The sequence below is a fragment of the Orycteropus afer genome, unplaced genomic scaffold (genome assembly GCF_000298275.1).
Source record: "Orycteropus afer afer isolate SDZICR_OR568_19922 unplaced genomic scaffold, OryAfe1.0 scaffold00040, whole genome shotgun sequence".
Lineage (NCBI taxonomy): Eukaryota > Metazoa > Chordata > Mammalia > Tubulidentata > Orycteropodidae > Orycteropus > Orycteropus afer.
The window spans coordinates 12,151,044-12,173,658 of NW_006921627.1; the positions used below are offsets into that span (position 1 = coordinate 12,151,044).

The window sequence follows — 22,615 nt, forward strand, 5'->3', positions numbered from 1 at the left end:
CCCCCTGCGATGTATGCCCCTCTCCCTCTCCTACATTAATAATTTATATATATAAATATCTATATGATGCTCTTTAAAAAACATCCCAACCAAAACCAAACAAAAACATCCTCACGATTCCCCACGAAGATGGCTGCGACTCTTTTCTTGCGATCGGTGGGGGTGGGGGTGGGTCTCTGTGTAGCGGTGCCCAGAGAAAAGCTGAGGAAATTGGTGGGGAGGTAGGAGGGACGGTCTGAAGGAAACACTGGGTGCAGAGACTTGGCACAGTTGGAGAGGGTATCTTGGTTCAACTGGAGGGGTGCAGCCGTCACCCTGCCCTGCCAGCCTGGAGAAGTCAAGTGTTAGACACCTGAGATAATTAGACACCTGACATAATTATGCCCGAGAAACTACTCTGAGCGCTGGGAGTGTTTTTGCTACTTGTCCCACAACTAGGAGCCGCCAGAGTACTCTAGGATAAGGGTTTTGGATCTTTTCCGTGGAACAGTTTGAGAAATAGTTATTGGGTGGGGTGGCGTAGTTTCAAATAGGTCAATGTGATCTTACCCTTAGGTTTAAGCCAGTGGGTGACAATTTCAAACGCCTCGAAGCGAAGGAAAATAAGGGTTACAAAGCTCCTCCCACGCCTAGACAAGGCGATTTCGGGAAAACGCGAGAGCTGCGCTTGCTCCCAGCTTTTATTCCGCGAATCACAGTCTTCGTTCTTAAAAACTAAAGAGGTGTGGCTGGTTGCCTTTTCAGCCAATCAATGTCACGCTCATTTGCATAGGCTCTTAACAAAAGGTCTCAAACTCTAGAAATGAAGATTTAAGTTAGTTCTTCAGAGTATTGTTTCTTTCTGTTGAAAGCTAATGTGTTTCATTACTTATACATGGTTAGAGAGTTATAAAACTCCGCTCTCAGCTCACCCTCACCGATAGTGGAGTCCATGGATAGCCCATGTTGGCTCCACGCTCACTTCCTGTAGTGTTACAGCTCTTTTAGAATTTGTCTAGCAGGTTTTCCGGTTTTTTCCGGAAGACCCTCCCTATCCTATGTTGTTTTCAACAGTAGACTTATTTGTTTCATTGTATTTGATTCGTGTTATTAAGGTTCTCTCCCTTTCTTCGCGGAGATCCGATCTGCACCATTAGGACTACGCTTTAGTTGTTTCCGGTTGCGGCTAATACTATTTTCCATCCGCTCCCATCGGACTTAGGGCCGCTCAGGAAGGTGGTTCCTTTCCGTGGTGCTCTCCCAGGACTTCACTGCACAGTGCATTTTTCTAGTTCTGTATGGCGTCTGCCTCGGCCCAACCTGCGGCCCTGAGCGCGGAACAGGCCAAGGGTGAGAAGCACCTCTAGTCACGGGGGTAGGGTGTCTGCTCGGGGAGGATACCGCGGAGGACAGAGAGGGAGATGACTACAGTCGATGCGGGGTGGTGGTGGTGCCGTGTACCATTATTCTTTGCTAAGGGGGGTCCTAGCCCTCTATAGCGAAGAATTTCAAGACCGAGTTTGTCGTGTTACCAACGGCTCAATCCCTTAATTATCTGTCCCCTTCCCTGCGCTCACGGCTGGGCCCGCCGGCGGTGCTCCAACGCCTACGCTGGGACTCCTTCGGGGGATGCTTCTGGGGCACAGTGGTCTTGGCGGAGGTCATCCAGGCGTTCTCGGCCCCAGAGAACGCCGTCCGCATGGACGAAGCTCGGGACAACGCATGCAATGACATGGGCAAGATGCTGCAGTTTGTTCTGCCCGTGGCCACGCAGATCCAGCAAGAGGTCATCAAAGCCTATGGCTTCAGCTGCGACGGGGAAGGTGGGTTGGACGGGCGGTGTCAAGGTGGGTCGGGATCTGTTGGGACCCTGAACTGATGTTTCCCTTTTCCCCACATGGTGGCACCCACAATACGACTAACACTGTCACTCAGGGCCCAGCGTCTACTCTGAACTTGTGCCAGGCAAAGTCCTAAATTCATTTTGTAGTTACTATTTTTTTTTTTTTTTTAATTAATCACTGAAGTATTCTATTTTAAGAGACAGATTCCAGTAGTAAAATGCCTAGGGTCCCAGCAGAGCTGGAGTTGAACCCAATTCTGCTAGCTAGCATTTCAGTGAGAAAAAAGACTGCATGAGCGTTTGCTGTATAGCCCTTCCAAGGTGTTGAAACAGTAATCTCTGAGGGTTGGCAGTGAAATTTCCTTGATGAGATCATGCTGTTTCCCAAGGGTGTTTTTTCGTTCAGCCCAGCTGCTCCATAGGCATCCTGTGCTAGTTGTAGAGCTCAGATCTCCTGGGTATTTATACTTAAGGTTCTTGTGACAGAATTGCCTAAATGGCTCATCTGAGAGCGAGACACATACTGTTTTGGGATGTTTTTCATTCACTGTATTGCCATTCAGCTGTGTGCAGTGTAGACCAGGAAGGGATTGCTCAAACCACACTGGAGAGGCCAGGTTGTGTCCTGTTTTGCAAACACCTCCCTGGCCAGTGGGGGAGCAGCCAGTGACTCATCTATCTACCCCTCCTGCCCTCTTGTGGTATGTGGGTCCCCAGAGTGTGGTTGACCCTCCATTCCACCTTGCAGGTGTCCTTAAGTTTGCCCGCTTGGTCAAGTCCTATGAAGCCCAGGATCCAGAGATTGCCAGCCTATCAGGCAAGCTGAAGGCTCTGTTCCTACCGCCAATGACGCTGCCGCCCCACGGGCCTGCTCCAGGTGGCAGTGTTGCTGCCTCCTGAGGGTCCTGGCCCTTTCCTGTACCATATGCTGCTTCAGGAAGAGGAAGACCTTGGCATTCTCAGAGGATAATAAATGTGCCTGTGACTTGGCTTTGGCATCAGTCTTTTGTGGCCCCCAACAGCCCCTACCTCCTGTCTCCAGATTCCTTCATCATACTAGGCTGCCCCACCTCTCCTTTTCCAGATCCTGCTGGGCTCAGGCCTGTACCAGAAAAGGCCCCAGGTTCCTTACTCTCCCCTCCTCACCCAAGGAAAGGTGAGAGGATGGGCCAGCCCATCAATCCCAAGGGTAGGGGGGTGGGCCTGCACAGTGGCACTTCCTTCTCTAAGGAGTTGGGCTTCCAGGGTTTTTACTTAGGCCCCTTGGTACCCCTCACTGGTTGTGTTCCTTTGGCCAGGGCTACTTCCTAGTCTTTACCACTACCCGCTCTTCCACTGTTCTGCCAGGTGGAGCTCTAGGTGGAGCCTGCAGTTGGCTCCTCCCCTCCCAAGGGAAGCAGGCCCTGGGCAGGCTAGCGGGCGTGCGGGACAACTGAGTGGAGCTGGAGGGGGAAGTATGTTGCTAGGGGCGGTCAGAGGCTAGCCCCGCCTCACCTGTCCCAGCTGCGGGATCTTTAGTCCAGGGGCTTATCGGTTCCCTGCAGTGCCATTGGCCAGGCGGCCTGGACTAAGGAGGAAGTGCTGAGTTCTCAGTGTTCTTCCTCACCTGGCCTGGGCCACTGTGCTCAGCTGTGTCCCTGGCTGGCCCCACCCCCTGCAGCCCTCTGCTGGTGACTTCCCCCACCCTAGAAGATGCTGTCCCGTGGGTAAGTCCCCTGCCCCACTTGGGTCCCCAGGCTCTTGTTAGTTTGGAAGGGGAAGATTCATTCTCATTCCTGGTAGGTATGTGATCATGAATGTGACTGCCCTGCACCTTGCCTTGGGTCGTCTGCTTGTGCCTACATACCCATTGTGTCCCCAAGATGCATAGATGCCCATGCTCGTTCATGCTTCTCTGTCCCCCTTTATTCTTTTAAAATTTTTGTTGTGATTTGGGTGAAAGTTTACAAGCAATTTAATTTTCCATAAGCAGTTCATACACATTTTGTTTCATGACATTGACTACAATTTCTCACATTATAACAGCTCTCTTCCCACTTTCCCCATAGTTACCTCTTCCCTGTGTACTTCCCTCCCATGAACTCCTGCCCCCCAAATTGTTCCCCTGTGCACACACTGCCCTTCTCTTCTCCCATGATTGGTCTCTCCAAGGAGTGTATCTACCTGATGTAAATGTTCAGCCCCTATGCTGGTCTTTTATTTGGCTGGAAGCCACAGGAGTGGGTTCAATCCCAGACCCGAAAGGCAGGTAGGGGCCATAGTTTCAGGGGTTTCACCAGGCTCCACCAGACCAGCAAGTCTTTTTTTTTTTTTTTCCTTAAAACAAACTTGAATTTTGTTCCACCTTGTTCTCCCACTCTATTCAGGATCTCCTGCACAGATCCTCCTCTGAGTGGTTGACAGTGGTAGCTGGCACCATCTAGTTCTTCTGGTCTCATGGTCATATAGGCTGAGGATCACATGGTCTACCAGTCCCTTGGTTTGTCCTCCTTTTTTCTTATACTTCATCCCTGACAAGTATATATCCGTTCTCACTGTCTCACATTCCTACCTCTAGCCTCTGGTCCCCACCTTGTGCTCCTGCTTATGATCTGTCCCCCTGGGTAACCCACGTCACCTCAAGCATGACATGTCTGAAAGGCAAACCTGAGAAAGAATTCCTGTGTCTGCACAACTTCTCCTACACTTCCTAGCCTCTGGCTTTGGTTCCATTATTCTTTTAGTTTCCCTTACTCCCCCTTAACTCATTCAACAAAAAAATATTGAGCATTTATTATGTGCCAGTGGGAGCTCTGGTGGCATAGTGGCTAAGGCATTTGACTGCTAAACAGAAGGCTGGTGGTTCAAACTCATCAGCCACTCCTCAGGAGGAAGGTTGGGCTATCTACTTCCATAGTGATATCACCTCAGAACCCAAGGAGGGGTCACTATGAGTCAGATCTGACTCGATGGTAGGGATTTTGGTTTATTTATTTATTTACTTACTTATATTATGTGCCAGGTACTATTAAGGTTCTGGTTATATTGCAGTAAATAAGATAGAAATAGTCCCTGGCTCTCATGGAACTTGCATTTTAGTGGAAGGTTGGCATACTAACCAACCCAATAAACAATATCATTTCAGTTCTTCTTAAGTGTTATGCAGAAAGCAAAATGGCTTCATGTGAGAGCAAGTCCTGGGGTGCCAGGGACACTATTAGCTGGAGAAATCAGGGAGGGCTTTCCTGAGGAGATGGCATGTGAGCTGAGGGCTGGATGGTGAGGAAGAGTCAAACACCCATGGGAAAGGTAATAGCAAGCACAAAGGGCTTGAAGTGGGAATAAACCAAAAAAGGACTATGTCCCTGAGGCAGAGTCAGCCAGTGGAGAGGGCGGGAGGGCCAGGGCAGGTTAGGACTTGTTGGAGTATGGATATTATAACTGAAAACCTACTTAGAGAGTGTTGGTGAGTTTGTGAGTTGGTTGGCCTTCAAGTCTGATTCTTGCTTCTCACACTCTTATCTGCCCCCTCCTTTTCTGCACTGCCTCCCCCAGTACATGCCCTTTTCACAGTCCAGTCCACTGACTGGGTTCTTGTTGAGTCTTCTGGTCTCTGAACTCTTCCATACTCCTGCCATGGCCATTTCCCTACCAAGTGGCTTGGGGAGGCCTCCCCCTGTGCAGAATTCTTCCTTAGTTTCTCAGCCTGGCCTTGTCAGATCCTCTGCAACTGGATCCCAGCACAGAACAGCTTTGCTCAAGCCACACTGCCTCACTCACACCCCAGCCTTGCTCTTCGAGTAGGTCTAATACATGCCACCTCTGTGCCTTTGCAGATGCTGTCCCTGCTGCAGTCAGTGCCCACCCCTCTGGGTGGGATCTCTGGGCCCACCCCACCTGTGCACTGAAGCCTTCTCCAGTAGTATGGTTGGTGTGGTGGAAAGGGCAAGGCTGTGGTTTGTCTATCTTCTCACTTACTAGCTTGTGACCTTGGGTAAGTTCCTTAACCTTCCTGAGCCTCAGTTTTTGTTTCTAAAATCGGACTAATAATACTCACTGAATAGGATTGGGAGGGTAGTGGTGATTCAATGGTAGAATTTGACTCCTGGCCTATGCACCACATACATGGCCACCACCTGTCTGGGAGTGGAGGCTTATGTGCTACTGTAAGGTTTTGGCAGAGCTTCCAGACTAAGACAGACTAGGAAGAAAGGCCTGGTGATCTACTTCTGAAAATTAGCCAATGAAAACCCTGTGGATCACAACGGTCCAATCTGGTTGTGCATGGGGTTGGCATGAGTCAGAATCGCCTTGGCAGCAGCCAGCAACAAATGATGATTTATAATACAACATAAAATCTGTTGGCACTAAAACCTTACTATGTATCAGCTTTTTACATCAGTAAAATAGAGGAGCTCTGGTGGCGTAGTGCCTAAGGCATTTGACTGCTAACCAGAAGGTTGGTGGTTCAAACTCAGCAGCCACTCTTTGGAAGGAAAATTGGGCAATCTACTTCTGTGGAGATACTGCCTCAGAAACCCAAGGAGGGGTCGCTGTGAGTTGAATTGACTTGATGGCAGTGAGTTTGGTTTTTTGTTTTTTTATTTGGGAAATACAATTGGCCCTCTGTAGCTGTGCGTTCAGCGTCCTCAGATTCAAGTAGGGGGCAAAAATGCAATTAAGTGGTCAAAGCAATCCCTCAAAGACTGAGAGGGGGCATAAAATGCTATTGACATAGCATTTCCATTGTGTTAGGTATTATAAGTAATCTAGAGATGATTTAAAGTATGCAGGAGGATGTTGGTAGGTTATATGCAAATATGACTCCATTTTACATAAGGGACTGAGTTCCTGGAACCAATCCCTCTTGATACCAAGGGACAACTACACTGCTAAACTCATTTGTCAGGTGGGGATACTGAGGCTCAGAAAAATTAAGTAACTTTCTAGAGGTTATTTCACCTTCTTTGCTTTTCCAGACTGCCTATCTTCCTGATCTTTATCTCCCTATTTTCCAAAGGGATAATTTTCTCTTCTGAATTACCAGGTACTTACTTTTAGAACTCTCTGTCTCCTTGAGCCTGTATCCTTTTTAAAAAGTGGGGAAAATATACATCAAAGGGTTGTGAGAGGCCCAAATGGGATTGTGCGTTTGCAAGTGCTCTGCAAACTCCAGCACACTGTGCCAAGGTTATTTATTTTTTTTATTTTCCTGCCTAGGGGCAGCAGAGACCATACAGCTTGTCTGAGTGTCTGTCTGTCGTCTAGCTTAGCACCCATCAGAGTAATTCCTGCCTCTTTGATGGGTCAGAAGTTTTTGGGTGCCTCACCCTTGATTGGTTTCCTTCTCACCTAGTGGCTAGGGGCCAGGATACAGTGGGTGTTTGGTTCTGAACATGAACCTGCAACTTCATGTGTGGTCAGCACTGTGTGTCCATGTGTGGGCATTTGCATCAGCCCAGGTATGTGTGTGTGCAGGTGGACATGGATGATAAGGTACATGTAGTGGGACTGTGTGTGCATAGCAGTGTGCTTGTGTGCACGTGTGTACTCATCTGTATTTGACAAGCAGGATGTGTGTGTGGTGTGTGTGTATGTGTAGTACCAGGAGGCTATGCTTGTGACCATGTAGGTGCATGTGTATTATAAGTTTGTTTATTGGACACTTGCTCTGTGCCAGGCATTGTGCTAGGCTTTGGACATTCAAAGGTGAGCAAGGACAAGTTGCCCCAGCACAGTGGGGACTGTGTGCACTTGTTCTTCCTGCCTTGTGGTGTGGGAGGGAGTTCATGGGGGTTCATGATGTGTCACGGTAACTGTCCAAGAATGAAGGGGTGGTCCATGTTGAACTCTGTGACAGACAGACCAGAGAAGTTCTCAGGGAACCAAGGAGAGAGCAATATACATGCACATACACACACATACACACACACAAAGTGGGGAGAGGGGAAGCTCTTTGAGGGGAGTGAGGTGGAAATTGATGTTTGATGCTTCAAAAACCGATCAAAGTATTTGTCATTGGAAAATTAGGCTTTTTTTGGGCTTTAAAACTTTATTTTTTTCTTACTTTGTATTCAGGCATAACATATAAAATTATTAAGTATACAGCTTGATAAACTTCACATTCATATGTGCTCATGTAAACACCACCAGATCAAAATGTATCCCCAGTACCCCAAAAGCTTCCCAGAAATTGTTTTCTCCTGGTACATTTATTAATTTTCTATAAAGGTAACACTTGTCCATGGTCTAACATTCAAAAATGTATAAAAGAGAGGAAGTATCTCTCAGAGGCAGTGGTGGTCCAGTGGTAGAATCTCTAGGCCAGAGCCTGGGTTTGATTCCCAGCCAATGTATCTCATTATTTGCAGCCACCACTCATCTGTCAGTGTTGTCAGCCACAAACATCTGTGTGTTGCTATGACACTGAGCAGGTTTCAGCGGAGCTTCCTTGCTCAGACAGACTAGGAAGAAAGGCCTGGTGATCTACTTCCAAAATCAGCTAGTGAAAACTATGGATCACAATAGGCCACTCCCATTGTGCATGGGATCACCATGAACTTGGGTGATGGCAGCTAACACAGCAACATGTCCCTCCTAGCCCTGTTTTCCAGACACCCGGTTTCCTTCCCTAGAGGAAGCCACCAATATGTGTGTCCTTTGTTGAGCTTCTTTCCTTTTGTTTTGGTTTGTTAGTGTTTGTGTTTTGAATTGCATACAGACAACATCATAAGCTTTTAGTGTTTGTTGTGTTGTTAGGTGCCATCGAGTCCACTCTGACTCATAGTGACTCTATGTACAACAGAATGAAACACAAACACTGCCCAGTCGTACACCATCCTCACAATCCTTGTTATACTTCATACAGTGTTTCTTTGCTATTCATGAGGTTTTCACGGTCCAGTGTTTTTGGAGGTGGATGGCCCCTTTCTTTTTACCAGTCTGTCTTAGTCTGGAAGCTCTGCTGAAACCTGTCCACCATGGCTGACCCTGCAGGTATTTGAAACACTGGTGGCATAGCCCCCAGCCTCACAGCAGCATACAAGCCATCACAGTAGACAAACTGACAGACGAGTGATGGTTTTAGTGTTTAGGGTCTCTAAAAGTCAACAAGCTCTGAGATTATCAACTGTGCCAGGAACCTTGATCCGTCAGTCCCCAGCCCCCAGGGGACAGGCCACCTAGTTCGAGTCCTGGGATCCCTGAGCTCAGGCTGATTCCGACCAGACCTGCTTGGAGAAAAGCTGTGGCTCAGGCATAGGGTGGAGGGGACTGAAGGAGAGCTGCTTGGCTCTGCCCCAGACCGCTCCCCTAGATCTGTGTCCTTTCCTATTCTGTTGTTGGATAAACCTACACTGTGAGAGGCAGGGCAAAGGCCCAGGGATGAATCAGCCTTGAATTTGACAGGCCTGTTCAGGAGCCAGTTGGTCCCAGTACAGGAGAGCAGCCCTTCTGCTTTTAAGTATCTACAAGCCCTTGGCTGTTAGGGAGTCTCTCCCCGACACACATACACACACATACACACACACACTCTGGAAAACGGCAGCTCTAATTGACAGTCTCTTAACATTGGTTCTTAGAATCCCTGAGGGCTGGGATATAGTAATTAAAATCATTGACTTTGAAACCAGAATGTCCAGATTTGAATTCTGGTACGGCCACTTACTGACTGGATGGTCTTGGGCAAGTTACTTACACTTCCAGAGCCTCAGGTTCATGGCCTATTAAAGGGGATAGAGATAGGACCTATTTCATAGGACTATTGTGAGAGATACACCAGATAAAGCATGTAAATGACATTATAGCTCAGTGCCTAGGGTAGTATAGTAAAAAAAAAACAACCAAATCTGTGGCCATCCAGTTGATTCCAAGTCATAGCAACCCAAAGGACAGAGCAGAACTGCGCCATATGGATTTCCAAGCCTGTAAATTCTTCACAGCAGCTGACTGCTACATCTTTCTCCCACGGAGTTCCTGGTGAGTTCAAACTGCCAACCTTTCTGTTCGCAGCTGAGTGCTTAACCACTGTGCCACTAGGGCTCCTAAGCATATAGTAAGAATTAATTAAATGATAGTTATCATCATCATTCTTACTATTATTAACTTACCAGGGAGGCAGTTGGTAGAGGAGGAAGAGGTGGCATGTGACTATGTGGGTTTGCGTGTATGAAGCATTCTTTGCCTGAGGGTGCAAGACACACGTGTTCTTATTTCATGTGTTGTCACATATGTGAGTGCCATGTTCCTGAAGGCTTTGGTGGCAGACGTGTGGGAAGTGGGGCCTCATCCCCACCCCCACTGCCACCCCGCTCTGCTTCTCTGTGCTCTGCTCTAAAATGAGAAGTACAAGCGAGTTCCCCCAAGGGGTGGGCCGCGCCCCTTCCTGTCCCCGCCCTGCTGGCTGCCCCAGGCCAGTACAGTGGCAGCCCCAGAACCAGGACCGCCAGGGTGGCAAGGTGGCCTGGGCACTGAGAGCCGCTTTTGAGGCTCGGGCCCCACAGTTTTGCACCCAGCCAGGACTAACCAGCAGCGCTTCATCCTTGTGCCCCTTTCCTCTCAGGCAGCCCCCAGGATGGTGAGGTAAGGGCCTGGAACCCATAGCAGGCAGAAGGCAAGGGTGCCCTGTGGCCCAGAGGGCCTCCCTTCATGGCACTATCCTGGCTCCCAGGTGGTTTCACCGAGACCTCAGTGGGCTGGATGCGGAGACCCTACTCAAGGGCCGAGGTGTCCATGGGAGCTTCCTGGCTCGGCCCAGTCGCAAGAACCAGGGTGACTTCTCCCTCTCGGTCAGGTAGGTGCCCCTCAACTCTGGCCAGCAGGTCCAGAACTTTGGTAGCTCTGTTGTGTTGGTCCAGACCCAAACCATTGTCTTGGGGTTCCCCCATGGCAGGCCAGCTCCCTAGCCCCCAGCCTCGACTCTCTGCACCGCTGTTCCCACCTGTACCTCTCCCCCTACACCGGCATGTTCTCTGTCCCTGTTTGTGTCTGCCCTGTCGCTGTGTGTACCTCATACTCAGGACCCTCAGCTGACCCCCGAGTCTATCCTCACTTCTATCCTTGCACCCATGGCCTCACCACCTGGTGCCCTGCAGGGTGGGGGATCAGGTGACCCACATTCGGATCCAGAACTCAGGAGACTTCTATGACCTGTATGGAGGGGAAAAGTTTGCGACACTGACAGAGCTGGTGGAGTACTACACACAGCAGCAAGGCGTCCTGCAGGACCGAGATGGCACCATCATCCACCTCAAGTACCCGCTCAACTGTTCTGACCCGACCAGCGAGAGGTGAGGGCCTTCTCAGCCTGACCCACCCCATGCAGTGGCAGGCTGGCTCTGACTTTAACAGTTAGGGAGGCCAGGCCCCTGGACCACACACACAAACCCCTCTACCCCATCCCTGTTCCACCTCAGGGGTCTATGGGCATCTTCCTCCATGCTCACCTGTGGCTGGTGTCTGAGAGGACCAACCTCCCACCCTTTCCCATTTACTCTGAGGGAACAAAAGAAGGTCACCTCCCCCTGCTCCAGGGTCTCTGTCAGCAGGTCCAACTAGTGACAGGGTGGCCACTCCTCATGTCTGGCTGTTCCATAGCAGACATCTCTGTTGTTAGAAAGCAATTCCTTCTACAGAATGAATCTGCCTACCTACACCTACCCCTTGCCCCTGTACAGGTTAATACAGTGAGATTTTGATGTGGAGGATGTTGATCACAGGGACTAACATTTATTGTTAGCCCACTTAATGCCTTATCTCAGCAACCCAGTGAGTCTGGGCCTGGGGAGCGCTTGACCAGTCCCTTGGTCCAAACATAGATATCGAAAACAGAGTAAAATGAAAACATGGTCACATGTGTGAGGGGCCTAGTGCTGTGCTGGGCACAGATAATGCTCAAGGCATTTTTCCCTCCTTTGGCTCTAAAGATGGGGTCCCCAGAACTGGGCTGGTAATTGCCCATGTGTTCTACCCGAAACATGGTAGGGCAGCGGAAACCTGAGTGCTCAGCATTACTGAAAGAAAGTCTGTCCACAATGGCTCAATTTAGCAGCTATGTCTCAATGATAGCTTTTCATTAAGCTTAGTAGCAGTGAAACAAGCCTAGATCTTTTTACGTGGACTCCTGAGGCTAGGCCAACTGGCCCTTGTCCTGTATTTGTGTATTGACTGTTGAAATGGTTCTGAACTTTGATTTTGTCCTGTTCAGTCTGAGATTCACATTTTTACACTTGTATCAATTTGTTCAAATCACTGATTAAAACTTAAGACTTTGATGAAGCTGAGGAAGAAGCACTGTGGCCCCACCATTGATGAGGTCTTTCCAGTTAACATAAAGCCATTGATCAATTTTCTTTGCAGCCTTCTTCTTCTTCTAGTTGTGAAACCCAAAAGTGACTTTTCATGGCTACCATCCTTTGTCCTTCCTTGGTGTCTGCTCCTTCTTGCCCTTCCCCCTGTGATTTGCATGGGGATTTTGCCACTCAGACCCTCTTAACTCCTCATGGCCCCTCTTTCTCCTTCTCTCAAGCCAGGATCTCCCCTGCTGAAGGAGGAGAATGGGTGGGTCAAGACCATATAGAGAAGCAGTAGATTGTGAATGGAGTTGGAAAAGAGAAGGAGGATCTAAGTAGGCCCCAGGGAGAAGGCTGAGACCTAGGTTCAAAGAGCTTGGCAGAAGCAGCAGAGGGAGAGCATGTAGACCTAGAGGATGGGCTGGGGGTGTGGAGGAGAATGGGATGGTTATTAAGACTGGGAAGCTGACTCTAACAGGTCCCTTTGGGTTACACAAGCTTGGAAGCCTGTGTCTTACCCCATCCTCAAGCAAACCCTCTGACCCTCGGAGTGTGTGGGAGACTCTCCAGACTTCAGTTTGTGTTCCCTGTCTGACTGCTGCCCCTCTTCTTCTTCAGGAATTTGCATTTGTCCCCACAATGGCTAGCTCTCTGCCTGTGGTCAGCTAGATATTTGCATGGAAACTTCCTCATCTTTTGGGGATGGAGGAAGGAAGTTAGTCCCCTCCCCTGTACCTGGGGTGCCTGAACCTGTCCCTACCAGGTGGGGTGAGGTGGTCCAGGGTGCTCAAAGGTTGGGGAGGAGGCTCTGGAGGTCTTTGAGCTCGAGTCTCCCTTGGGGAAGGGTAAGATGGAGTGGGACAGACTGACCCCCTCCCTCCTTCCCCCCATCCCTGCGGTTGGAAAATGCACCCTCCCTTCCTCTGGTCCCTGGGCTGAGGAAACCTCACAACCTCACTTCTCACTCTCTCCCCAGAAGGAGTTTTGTGTTTTTTCCATCACGTGGTTTCCTGTGGGGCTGGGCATTGTGGGGCTACAGTTTCCTCCTGGGAAGGGGGTGTGCTTTGGGGAAAGGTCCTAGTTCTGCTTTCTGCCCTGACAGCCCCTTTGAGCCCCTTTGAGCCCAGGTCTCCCCTTTGGTGATGTCATCCTGGGCCCCCCAGAGTCCTCTTAGCCCCTCTCCCCAGGCTGAGCTGTTTGTCTCTCCAGCCTCCCTGGGGGAGTTCTCTCCATCAGGCCTCCCTTGTGACTTCCGCCTCTCCCCATCTCCCAAGGCACTCTGTGGTTTGGCCTCTGCCTGCTTTTCTCTTTGTCTCTGGCCTCTTTCCCTGGCCCAGCCCTGTCTTTCATGGAGGCGCTTCCTCAGTTTCTCCCCTGCAAATATTCTGGATATTGCCTACCTTTCTGTTTTCATCTTAAACTTTTAGAGGAAAGTTGTGTGGTGAGGTGGGCTCTGGGTGCAAACAAAGCCCAGTTATGACTCCCTGAGGTTTGTCTTGTATCAGCCTCGTGCCTTGGGCCAGTGTGCAATCACTCAGCCCCAGTTTCCTCACCTATAAAATAAGGGGGATACTACCTACCTCTCAGAATTGTTGTGAGAGACTAATGAACCTAAAAAAAAGTAAAAAGTAATGGGTTTGAACATATTGAGCACAGTTCCTGGCAAGTAGGAGGCATTCAATTTCCCTGCCCCTCTCTGTGAGTCTCACAGCTTCTTCAGCTCAGTCCTTGCATCTGTGGCCTAGAACTCAGCTTCCTGCATGGTGTCTTTTCCAGGTGGTACCACGGCCATATGTCTGGGGGTCAGGCAGAGACACTGCTGCAGGCCAAGGGTGAGCCCTGGACGTTTCTTGTGCGTGAGAGCCTCAGCCAGCCTGGAGATTTTGTATTGTCTGTGCTCAGTGACCAGCCCAAGGCTGGCCCAGGCTCCCCACTCAGGGTCACACACATTAAAGTCATGTGTGAGGTAAGGCTGCTAGGCAGCAGGCAGAGCCCTGGAGGTTGGGGAGGGAAGGCACCCTGCTGAGGGACCCATCTGTGTCCCAGCATCGGGGGTGGGAGGGCAGCCTGGGCTTGAGTCCAGGGAATAAGACTCAGGCCTTGAGGGTGGCCTCACTTGGAACCTTCAGGGTGGACGATATACCGTGGGTGGTTCAGACACCTTTGACAGCCTCACGGACCTGGTGGAACATTTCAAGAGGACTGGTATTGAGGAAGCCTCAGGTGCCTTTGTCTACCTGCGGCAGGTGAGCAATGGGCCTGGCTGCCTCCTTCCTTCCCTTGAGTAACCTGTAGAGGTGTTGTCTTCCTAGATCCCTAAGTCACAGACTTCTTGTCCTCCCCACCCCCTAGCCCTACTATGCCACGCGGGTGAATGCAGCTGACATTGAGAACCGGGTTTTGGAACTGAACAAGAAGCAGGAGTCAGAGGACACAGCCAAGGCCGGTTTCTGGGAGGAGTTTGAGGTGCATGAGCAGGGCAGCAGGGCTGGCTAGCAGACCTTCCCTTCTCTTCACACCTCTGTCATTGATCTGCCCCACATTGTCTCTGCTAATGCCCCATTTCCCCCTCTTACAACCAGAGTCTGCAGAAACAGGAGGTAAAGAATTTGCACCAGCGGCTAGAAGGGCAGCGGCCAGAAAACAAGAGCAAGAACCGATATAAGAACATCCTCCCCTGTGAGCACCCTACACCCAGGCAACTGTCATCCTTTGCTCCCCACGGGCAGTTTCCATTCACCTGGGGAGATTCCAATGGCCAAACTCCCTATCTCATAGGTCTCTGTCCCCCACTCAAGGAGCATCCACCTCCCCAATCAGCCTTTGCCTTTCCATCCCATTGAATTCTATCTATCCCTTGACAGACTCTCCCCCTCCTCCAAATATTATTACTCCTCCAAGTGGAGTCTTCCTACATCCATTAGGCGGATGCCTGACCCTCCAGCCTTCTTCTGAGACATTGATCCCTCACCCAAGACAGACTCCCCCACCCCAGACAGACCCTCCACTCAATCGAGATCCCCAACCTCTGCCCACCACTATCCTCTGTGAGCTTCTGAAAAAAGATGGTCTCTGAGCTTAGGGAGGGGCTGACCTTCTCTGCTTCCTCTCTGCCCATTCCAAGTTGATCACAGCCGAGTGATCCTGCAGGGACGTGACAGTAACATCCCTGGCTCTGACTATATCAACGCCAACTACGTCAAGGTAGGTAGTGCCAGTCACATGGGAGGAGAGGCTCTGAGGTTTCCTGTCTCTGGGGGATACCTAGGTCCAGAGACACCTAGTTAAAACCAAAGCTGAAGTCTTGGATGGGTGGGATGGTGGGTGGCAGGACCTATCCCAGACCAAAGGGCTCACAGTTTCTCTGTGCTTGTGTTCAGAACCAGCTGCTAAGCCCTGACGAGAACGCTAAGACCTACATTGCTAGCCAGGGCTGCTTGGAGGCCACAGTCAATGACTTCTGGCAGATGGTGTGGCAGGAGAACACCTGTGTCATTGTCATGACCACCCGAGAAGTGGAAAAAGGCCGGGTAGGTAGAGCTCTTGTCCCTGTGCCCCTTCCCAGTACTTGTTGCCCACCACCGTTAAACCACCATGTGAACAGAGGGTAGAAGGGGACCTCAGAGAGCAAGAGTACAGCCATTTTTTGAAAACTGAGGCCCAGGGACGGAACTTTGGCTACATGCTGCAACTCCTAGATCCCTGCTTTCATCTGTGGGCTCTTCTGAGCTCCAGACGCAGGTTTCTTTTTCTTTTTTTTAATTTTTATAATTTTAATTGTGATTTGGGTGAAGGTTTACAGAGCAAATTCATTTTTCATACAGAAGTTCATACACATTTTGTCTCATGACATTGACTGCAATTCCTCACAACGTAACAGCTCTCTTTCCATTTCCTCCCCATAGTTACATCTTCCCTCTGTCCTTCCCTCCCACGCGTTCCTGCCTCCCCCAGCTGTCTCCCTGTGCAAATGCTGCCCTTCTGTTCTCCCATGATTGATCGCTGATGTAAATGTTTAATCCACAGATGCAGGTTTCTTAACGTGTCTAAAAGTGAACACCCTTCCCACTCCTTATTGCTTCTCTCAGTAGGTCTTCCAAAACAGAGACTTGGACATCATCCCTGCCCCTCTCCCACTTTCCCCTATCCAGGCAGTAGCCCCTCCCTGTTGTCTCTGGAGTCTGTGTCCCACCCTGCTGCCCAGCTGCCCACCCCCTGCCTGGAGCCTGTCCCTGCACACTATTCTCAGCACTGTCATCAGTAGTCTTGTCCAAAACATAATTTGAATCAAATTGCTCCCTCTCTGAAAACCCTTCCTTGGCTCCCAATTACCTCCAGGATAGTCACAGTCTAGAAGCTGGCATTTGAGCCTGATGGCTTCCCTCTGGGCCCCATACTTCCTACAACACTCACTGCCTCAGATGGGCCAGCTTGGTCAGGTTTCCATGTGTTTGCATAAGCTTGTTTTCTGCTAGGAAATGACTGTGTCTCTCCACACTATCTCTGCTTAGCAGACTCTTCATTTTTGAAGACCCAGCTCAAATGCTACCTCGTCTGGGACACCATCTCAGATTTCCGCTACAACCTAGGGAGAGCCTGCCTCTCCCTCTGCGGGGCTCCTTCAGCACAATCGATGTTTTCCCTGCTCACTTGTCTCTGCCCCATTGGCCTGAGAGCACCTAGAGGGCACAGGGCACAGACTGTGTCTTATTCATATTTGTCACTCTAGCCTGGGTACAACATGTGCCTTGGCTGTATATATTGAATGAATAAGTAAAGTGATGTGACTGGTTGGGCCTCATCACTTGGGGGTGGTAGCACTGAGTCCAGATCCGAGGTCTCCTGACTCCTCCACTCATCTAACTAATGTTTGATTGGGCCCGGCCCTGAGGCCCTTGGGACTTGGAACAGAATGGCCTAGAATGGCCCTGGTGCCCTGTTTCTGTGCCTCATGCCCACTCTACCCTTCCTTTGCAGAATAAATGTGTCCCTTACTGGCCAGAGTTGGGCACGCAGCGTGTTTATGGGCCCTACTCTGTGACCAACTGTGGGGAGCATGACACAGCTGAGTACAAGCTCCGTACCTTACAGGTCTCCCCACTAGACAATGTGAGTGTCTCCCACCTAGGCCCCTCTTGGGCCCCCCTTAGTCCTGTTCTCTGGTCTGGTTGGGTGGGATGAAGCAGGATGGGGTGTTGTGTGGGAGCAGGGGGGCACTGATCCTGTGTACTTGGCTTAGGGGGACCTGGTTCGGGAGATCTGGCACTACCAGTACCTGAGCTGGCCTGACCATGGGGTCCCCAGTGAGCCTGGGGGTGTCCTGAGCTTCCTGGACCAGATCAACCAGCGGCAGGAAAGTCTGCCTCACGCAGGGCCCATCATTGTGCACTGCAGGTGAGAATAATTACAATGATGTTAGTGATAGTGATAGTAACAAAAATAACTGGTGACAAGTAGTTACTGCTAAGTGCTAAGTGCACTGTTTTAAACAACTTGTATATTAACTCGTTTAGTGGCTCCCCTTCACTCCCAGCCTCTTCTGGGTTCCCTGATAGCTCCAAACTCATAGGTGGAACTTGGCTGGAGCCAACTCACTGTTTGGCTTCCTCTGAGACTTCCCTGGGTGTACCATGTAGTCTGGCCCTGCCAAATACAGGTGAGGAGTTTGAAGCCCAATGACTTGCCAGGTTGCCTGCTAGTCAATGGGAGAGGCTGATCGGCTCTTACAAATAGACCTCCGTCTCTGTCATCTCTGCTTCCTCATGTGGTCCTACTCAGCCCGCATTTCTTTTTCAGTCTAGGAACCTTCCATCTGGGATCCCCATCCCTTTTCTTTTTCCCATTAGTGGCCTTGAGGGGTTTTGACAGCTTCCTAGCTCCTCGCTCTCCTCGCTCTTTCCCTGCTCCACCAGCCAACTCCCTCCTACCTTGGTCCCAGGGTTGTAGATGGCAGGGATGGAGTTGTTTTTAGGAGGGGTTGTACACCACCAGAGGAGTTCTGGTGGTGCAGTGCCTAAGGCATTTGACTACTAACCAGAAAGTTGGTGGTTCAAACCCACCAGCCACTCCGTGTTAGGAAGTTGGGGCAATCTACTTCCATAAAGATTTACCATCTTGGAAACCCAATGGGGTTCACCATGAGTTGGAATTGACTTGATGGCAGTGAGTTTTGGTTTGGTGTGTATACCAGTTCTCCTGGAGAAGTTCATGTTCATAATCTCCCTTATTCCTGCAGAGGTGGGCATGTGGGATCAGCAAATAGGAGCAGGGGTGAAGAGGGAGTCCTTTGAATGAATGAGCCTATTGGGCCAGCCCAGCGGAGGGTTGATGGAAGGATCTCTTAGTGGGTGCAGGGGTCAGGACAGAGGTCACCTGTTTAACTCCAGTTCCTCCACTTGCTGGCTATATGTGTTACTTGGATAAGTAACTTCTGGACCCTTGGGTTCTTCCTCTGTCAGATCAGGATGGTAATGAGTGTCTCAAAGGGTTGTTGTGAGGGTTAAATGAGACCATGTCTCTGGGTCTGGGATACATTAAACCTTCAAAAGATGGAGGCTGCTATTGGTTTCATCACTAACATCAGTCGGGGAAAATGAGAAGCTGGCTTGTCCCTTTCTCTTCTGTTCCTGCCATGTGACCCCAGCCCTGGTCTGGGCTATGAGGACCTCATACTTCCTCCCTCTTCCCACTAGCAGCTGTCATCCTAAGGTAGGGCCAGATGGGCTGAATTTGGAGATGCCCCATGTACTGTCTTGGGGACACACAGCCCTCCCTGGACAGGCGCATCGCCAAGAACTGCCCTGCTACTGGCAAAACCTCCCTACCCCCTGCCACCACACACACACACACACACACACACACACACACACTCTCACACTCACATATGTCTTAAAATCCCCATGGCCTTTATTTAGATGTTACAAGAAGGAAGTGGCTTTAGTGAGTTATTTTTGACAATCTGGGTTTGAAATTAGACAGCAGTGCTCACGAAATGTTCATGGCACTTGCCTGACAGGCCAAGCCAGAGGGGCAGTACTGGGGTCTGTGTGGGTCTCAGGGTCCTGGGATCTGTTTGTCCAGAGGAAGGCAGAGGGTGGGGAAGAAAAGAGACTTTCTACTGCACTTTCAAGTCCCCTGATGCCAGTGCAACCTCACTTCTCAAGGGCTGCCCTTTCCTTGCTATCAGAGTTTGAAGAAAAAGGGAAATGAAGCCCTGCAGAAAGAGGCTCCAAATGAAACTTTTGAAAGGAAGGAGGTGAAGGAAGGAGGTGACAGGATTGGGGAGGGCCCAGAGTGCTTGGGAGCACAGGCCGGCCTATGGTGGGACTGGAGGTCTTAGATCTTCTGGGGTGTTGGAGCAGCCACAAGCCAGGAATTAGGAGTTGAGGCAGGAAGTGGAGGAGTGTAGTGCCTGGGAAGAAGGACAATGATGGTGGCATCTGGGAGACCCCACAAGTCCCTTGGCTGAAGCCAAGAACACAAAGTAGAGTTGTCAGACTTCTGCCCCTGGCTCACCCCTATGTCTCTGGGCCCATTACCTCATCACACTGGAGATTTGGTTTCTTTGTGTTCTGCCCAATGGTTGGAGCTGGGTCCTGGGCCCCTTCCTGGTGAGGTGCTGACTGGCCTCTGATGGACCCTTCTCTCCCCAGCGCGGGCATTGGTCGCACAGGCACCATCATCGTCATTGACATGCTCATGGAGAGCATCTCCACCAAGGGTGAGGGGCACCTGTCATGGTGTGGGGTGGGTGGTGGGAGAGTGTACCCTGTGTGCCCACCTCTGCCTGGAGACTGATGTCTAACTGCCACCCCTGCCTAGGGCTGGACTGTGACATTGATATCCAGAAGACAATCCAGATGGTGCGGGCCCAGCGCTCAGGCATGGTGCAGACGGAGGCACAGTACAAGTTCATCTATGTGGCCATTGCCCAGTTCATTGAAACCACCAAGAAGAAGCTAGAGGTCATGCAGGTGTGGGCAGAGCAGGGCCTGGTGGGGCTGGGGTTGGGGGTGGGCCACACCTGGCTCTGCTAAGACCACTACCTCCCACCACACCTCTGTCCACAGTCCCAGAAGGGCCAGGAGTCAGAATATGGGAACATCAGCTACCCCCCAGCCATGAAGAATGCTCATGCCAAGGCCTCTCGCACCTCCTCCAAGTGAGTGACCCCTGCCCACTACTCCCCAGCATCTGGAGAGGGCACCTGCTGGACATGGGAGACATGTGATCAAGTACAAGCAAGTTCTTACTACTCCTTTTCACAAATATTTCCTGAGTGCCCACTGTGCGTGGCCTGTGGTCAGTACCAGTAGTATGCTAATGTATGAGGTTCAGGCTTCTGGGCTAGTGGAGGGACAGTAAGCAGTTCACCTTGCTTTCCTGGCCTTAGTTTGCTCACCTGTGAGATGGCAAGAACCACCATTAGGATATAATGGCCCAGAGGGACTACAGATAACCATCTCCTGTCCTAAGCTGATGGTCTGCACATTTCACCCCCACCTGTAGACATAAGGAGGATGTATATGAGAACGTGCACAGTAAGAACAAAAAGGAGGAAAAGGTGAAGAAGCAGCGGTCAGCAGACAAGGAGAAGAGCAAGGGTTCCCTCAAGAGGAAGTGAGCTGGCACCCTCCTGAGGTAGCCATGGTAATGGCCCACTGTGCTCGGGTTTCCCCTCCTCTCTGCCTTGCCCTCAGTGTCCCCTGGGCCTGTGGCTGCAGCTCACCCTACCTTCCCCAGCTGCTTCCAGACCTGCTCCTTTTCTCCTCCCCAGGTTCCAGCTACTCCCTCACTCCCTTCCTCCTTTCTCTCCTCAGCCTCAGCCCTGACCCCTGCAGAGGCCTCCTGTGGATGACCCAAAGCCTGAACCTAAGAGCTCCCCTGAGTTCCATTGTAATTTAAATGACCGTGGCCCTTCCTCCCTCCCTATCCCTGTTACTGTATATAATCCAGCAAGGCCCAGGCAGGGCCAGGTCCTTCTACTCTTGTAAATAAAGCCGCTCCTATCACTATGTGTGTGGTCTCTAACTCTGTGTGCCTGGGCAGGAGCGGTAGAGAGGACCTCAGCCTGAAGTGCTGGGGTGGAGTGGAGGTAGTCAGGGAAGTAGTCTGTGTGGTGTGCAGAAAGCTCAGCCTCAGAAGTTAAATAGTCCTGGTGCTGTGAGTAAACTCGGGGGTGGCCTTGGGCAAGAGACCTCACGTGATTTTCTTTTTAATTTTTATTGTGATCTGGGTGAAAGTTTACGGAGCAAATTCATTTTCCATACAGCAGTTCATACACATTTTTTTCTCATGACATTGACTGCAGTTCCCCACAGTGTAACAGCCCTCGTCCCACTTCCTCCCTGTAGTTACCTCTTCCCTGTGTCCTTCCCTCCCGTGCACTCTTGCCCGCCCAGCTGTCTCCCTGTGCAAACACTGTCATTCGGTTCTCCTGTGATTGATGGTTTGAGGAAACTGTATCTACCTGATGTAAATGCTCACCCCATATGCCTGTCTATTGTTTGGCTGGAAGCCACAGGAGTGAATTCAGTTCCAGACTTGATGGGTAACTAGGGGCAAACCTGGTCTTTTTTTTTTTTTTTTTTAAATGATTTTGAGTTTTGTTCCATGTTGCTCTCCCACCCTATCTAGGATCTCCTACACAGATTCCCCCACCAAGTGGTTGACAGTGGTAGCTGGGCACCATCTAGTTCTGGTCTCATGGTCATATAGGCTGAGGATTGCGTGGTCTACCAGTCCCTTGGGCTAATTGTTTCCATGTGTCTTTGGTTTTCTCCATTTTTCTTTGCTCTGGATGAGGGGAGACCCATCATTTCTTCTAGATAGCCGCTTGCAAGCTTTTAAGTTCCCAGCCACTACTCACAGAAGTAGGAGGTAGAGCAATGTTTTTGTGTAGTATGTTATGCCAATTGAGCTTGATGTCCCCTGCAACCATGGTCCCAAGCCACCGGTCCAACTACTCGTTCCCTTCAGGTAGTTGGCTGTGGCCAAGAAGCCACCACAACTTTGCCCCTTGTCAGCTCTATTATACACCTGGATATTCTTATAGTACATACAAATACACATGTGGAAACATTGTCTGCTAGCCCTATACATGATCATGAGCACACTACACCTTGCCTAGACATACCTGGTCTTTCAGCCTATCCATCCATCTATCTGCTGATAGGTCAATCCTTGCCATCAGTTGATTTTCTTTAAATGGAGGATAATCATAAATGTTCTGTCTCCCCACCCTCACCCCCCGGATGTATGTAAACAATCATAGAGATGATGGATGAGTGTAACAATGACAACAATAACATATAAGGTGTTGGCTATGGGCCAAACAAAAAACCATTTTTCCTCCAGTGGATTCTGACTCATGGTGCCCTCATGTGTGTCAGAGTAGACCATGGGGTCACCAGGCCTTTCTTCCAAGGCACCTCACGGTGGGTTTGCACCACGAAGAAACTTCTTGCCATGGGCCAGGACTTTCTTAAATGTATCATTTCAATCTAGGCCCTTTATCATTCCTATT

The 22,615-nt window shown here is 50.3% G+C and overlaps 2 protein-coding genes and 1 non-coding gene across 3 annotated transcripts; all 3 read left to right on the top strand.

Annotated features, from left to right (window-relative positions):
- Positions 1 to 967: 967 nt before the first annotated feature.
- LOC122149685 lies at positions 968 to 1,029 on the top strand. The gene has a single exon (XR_006163273.1). It is a non-coding gene; the product is annotated as a U7 small nuclear RNA (small nuclear RNA).
- Positions 1,030 to 1,277: 248 nt separating this feature from the next.
- On the top strand, positions 1,278 to 2,722 carry CUNH12orf57 (chromosome unknown C12orf57 homolog). The gene is made up of 3 exons (XM_007937139.2): positions 1,278 to 1,329; positions 1,626 to 1,802; positions 2,571 to 2,722. Exons 1-3 carry the CDS (start codon positions 1,278 to 1,280, stop codon positions 2,720 to 2,722), a joined length of 381 nt encoding a protein of 126 aa, XP_007935330.1.
- A 792-nt stretch (positions 2,723 to 3,514) lies between these two features.
- Positions 3,515 to 21,087, top strand: PTPN6 (protein tyrosine phosphatase non-receptor type 6). The gene is given in 18 exon segments (XM_007937140.2): positions 3,515 to 3,528; positions 10,470 to 10,592; positions 10,894 to 11,088; positions 13,867 to 14,056; positions 14,220 to 14,336; positions 14,443 to 14,556; positions 14,673 to 14,769; positions 15,215 to 15,294; positions 15,471 to 15,620; positions 17,068 to 17,199; positions 17,330 to 17,484; positions 19,743 to 19,810; positions 19,912 to 20,063; positions 20,160 to 20,251; positions 20,599 to 20,709; positions 20,910 to 20,976; positions 20,979 to 21,026; positions 21,028 to 21,087. Coding segments are annotated over 18 exon segments (1,965 nt in total).
- The last annotated feature ends 1,528 nt before the right edge of the window (positions 21,088 to 22,615 follow it).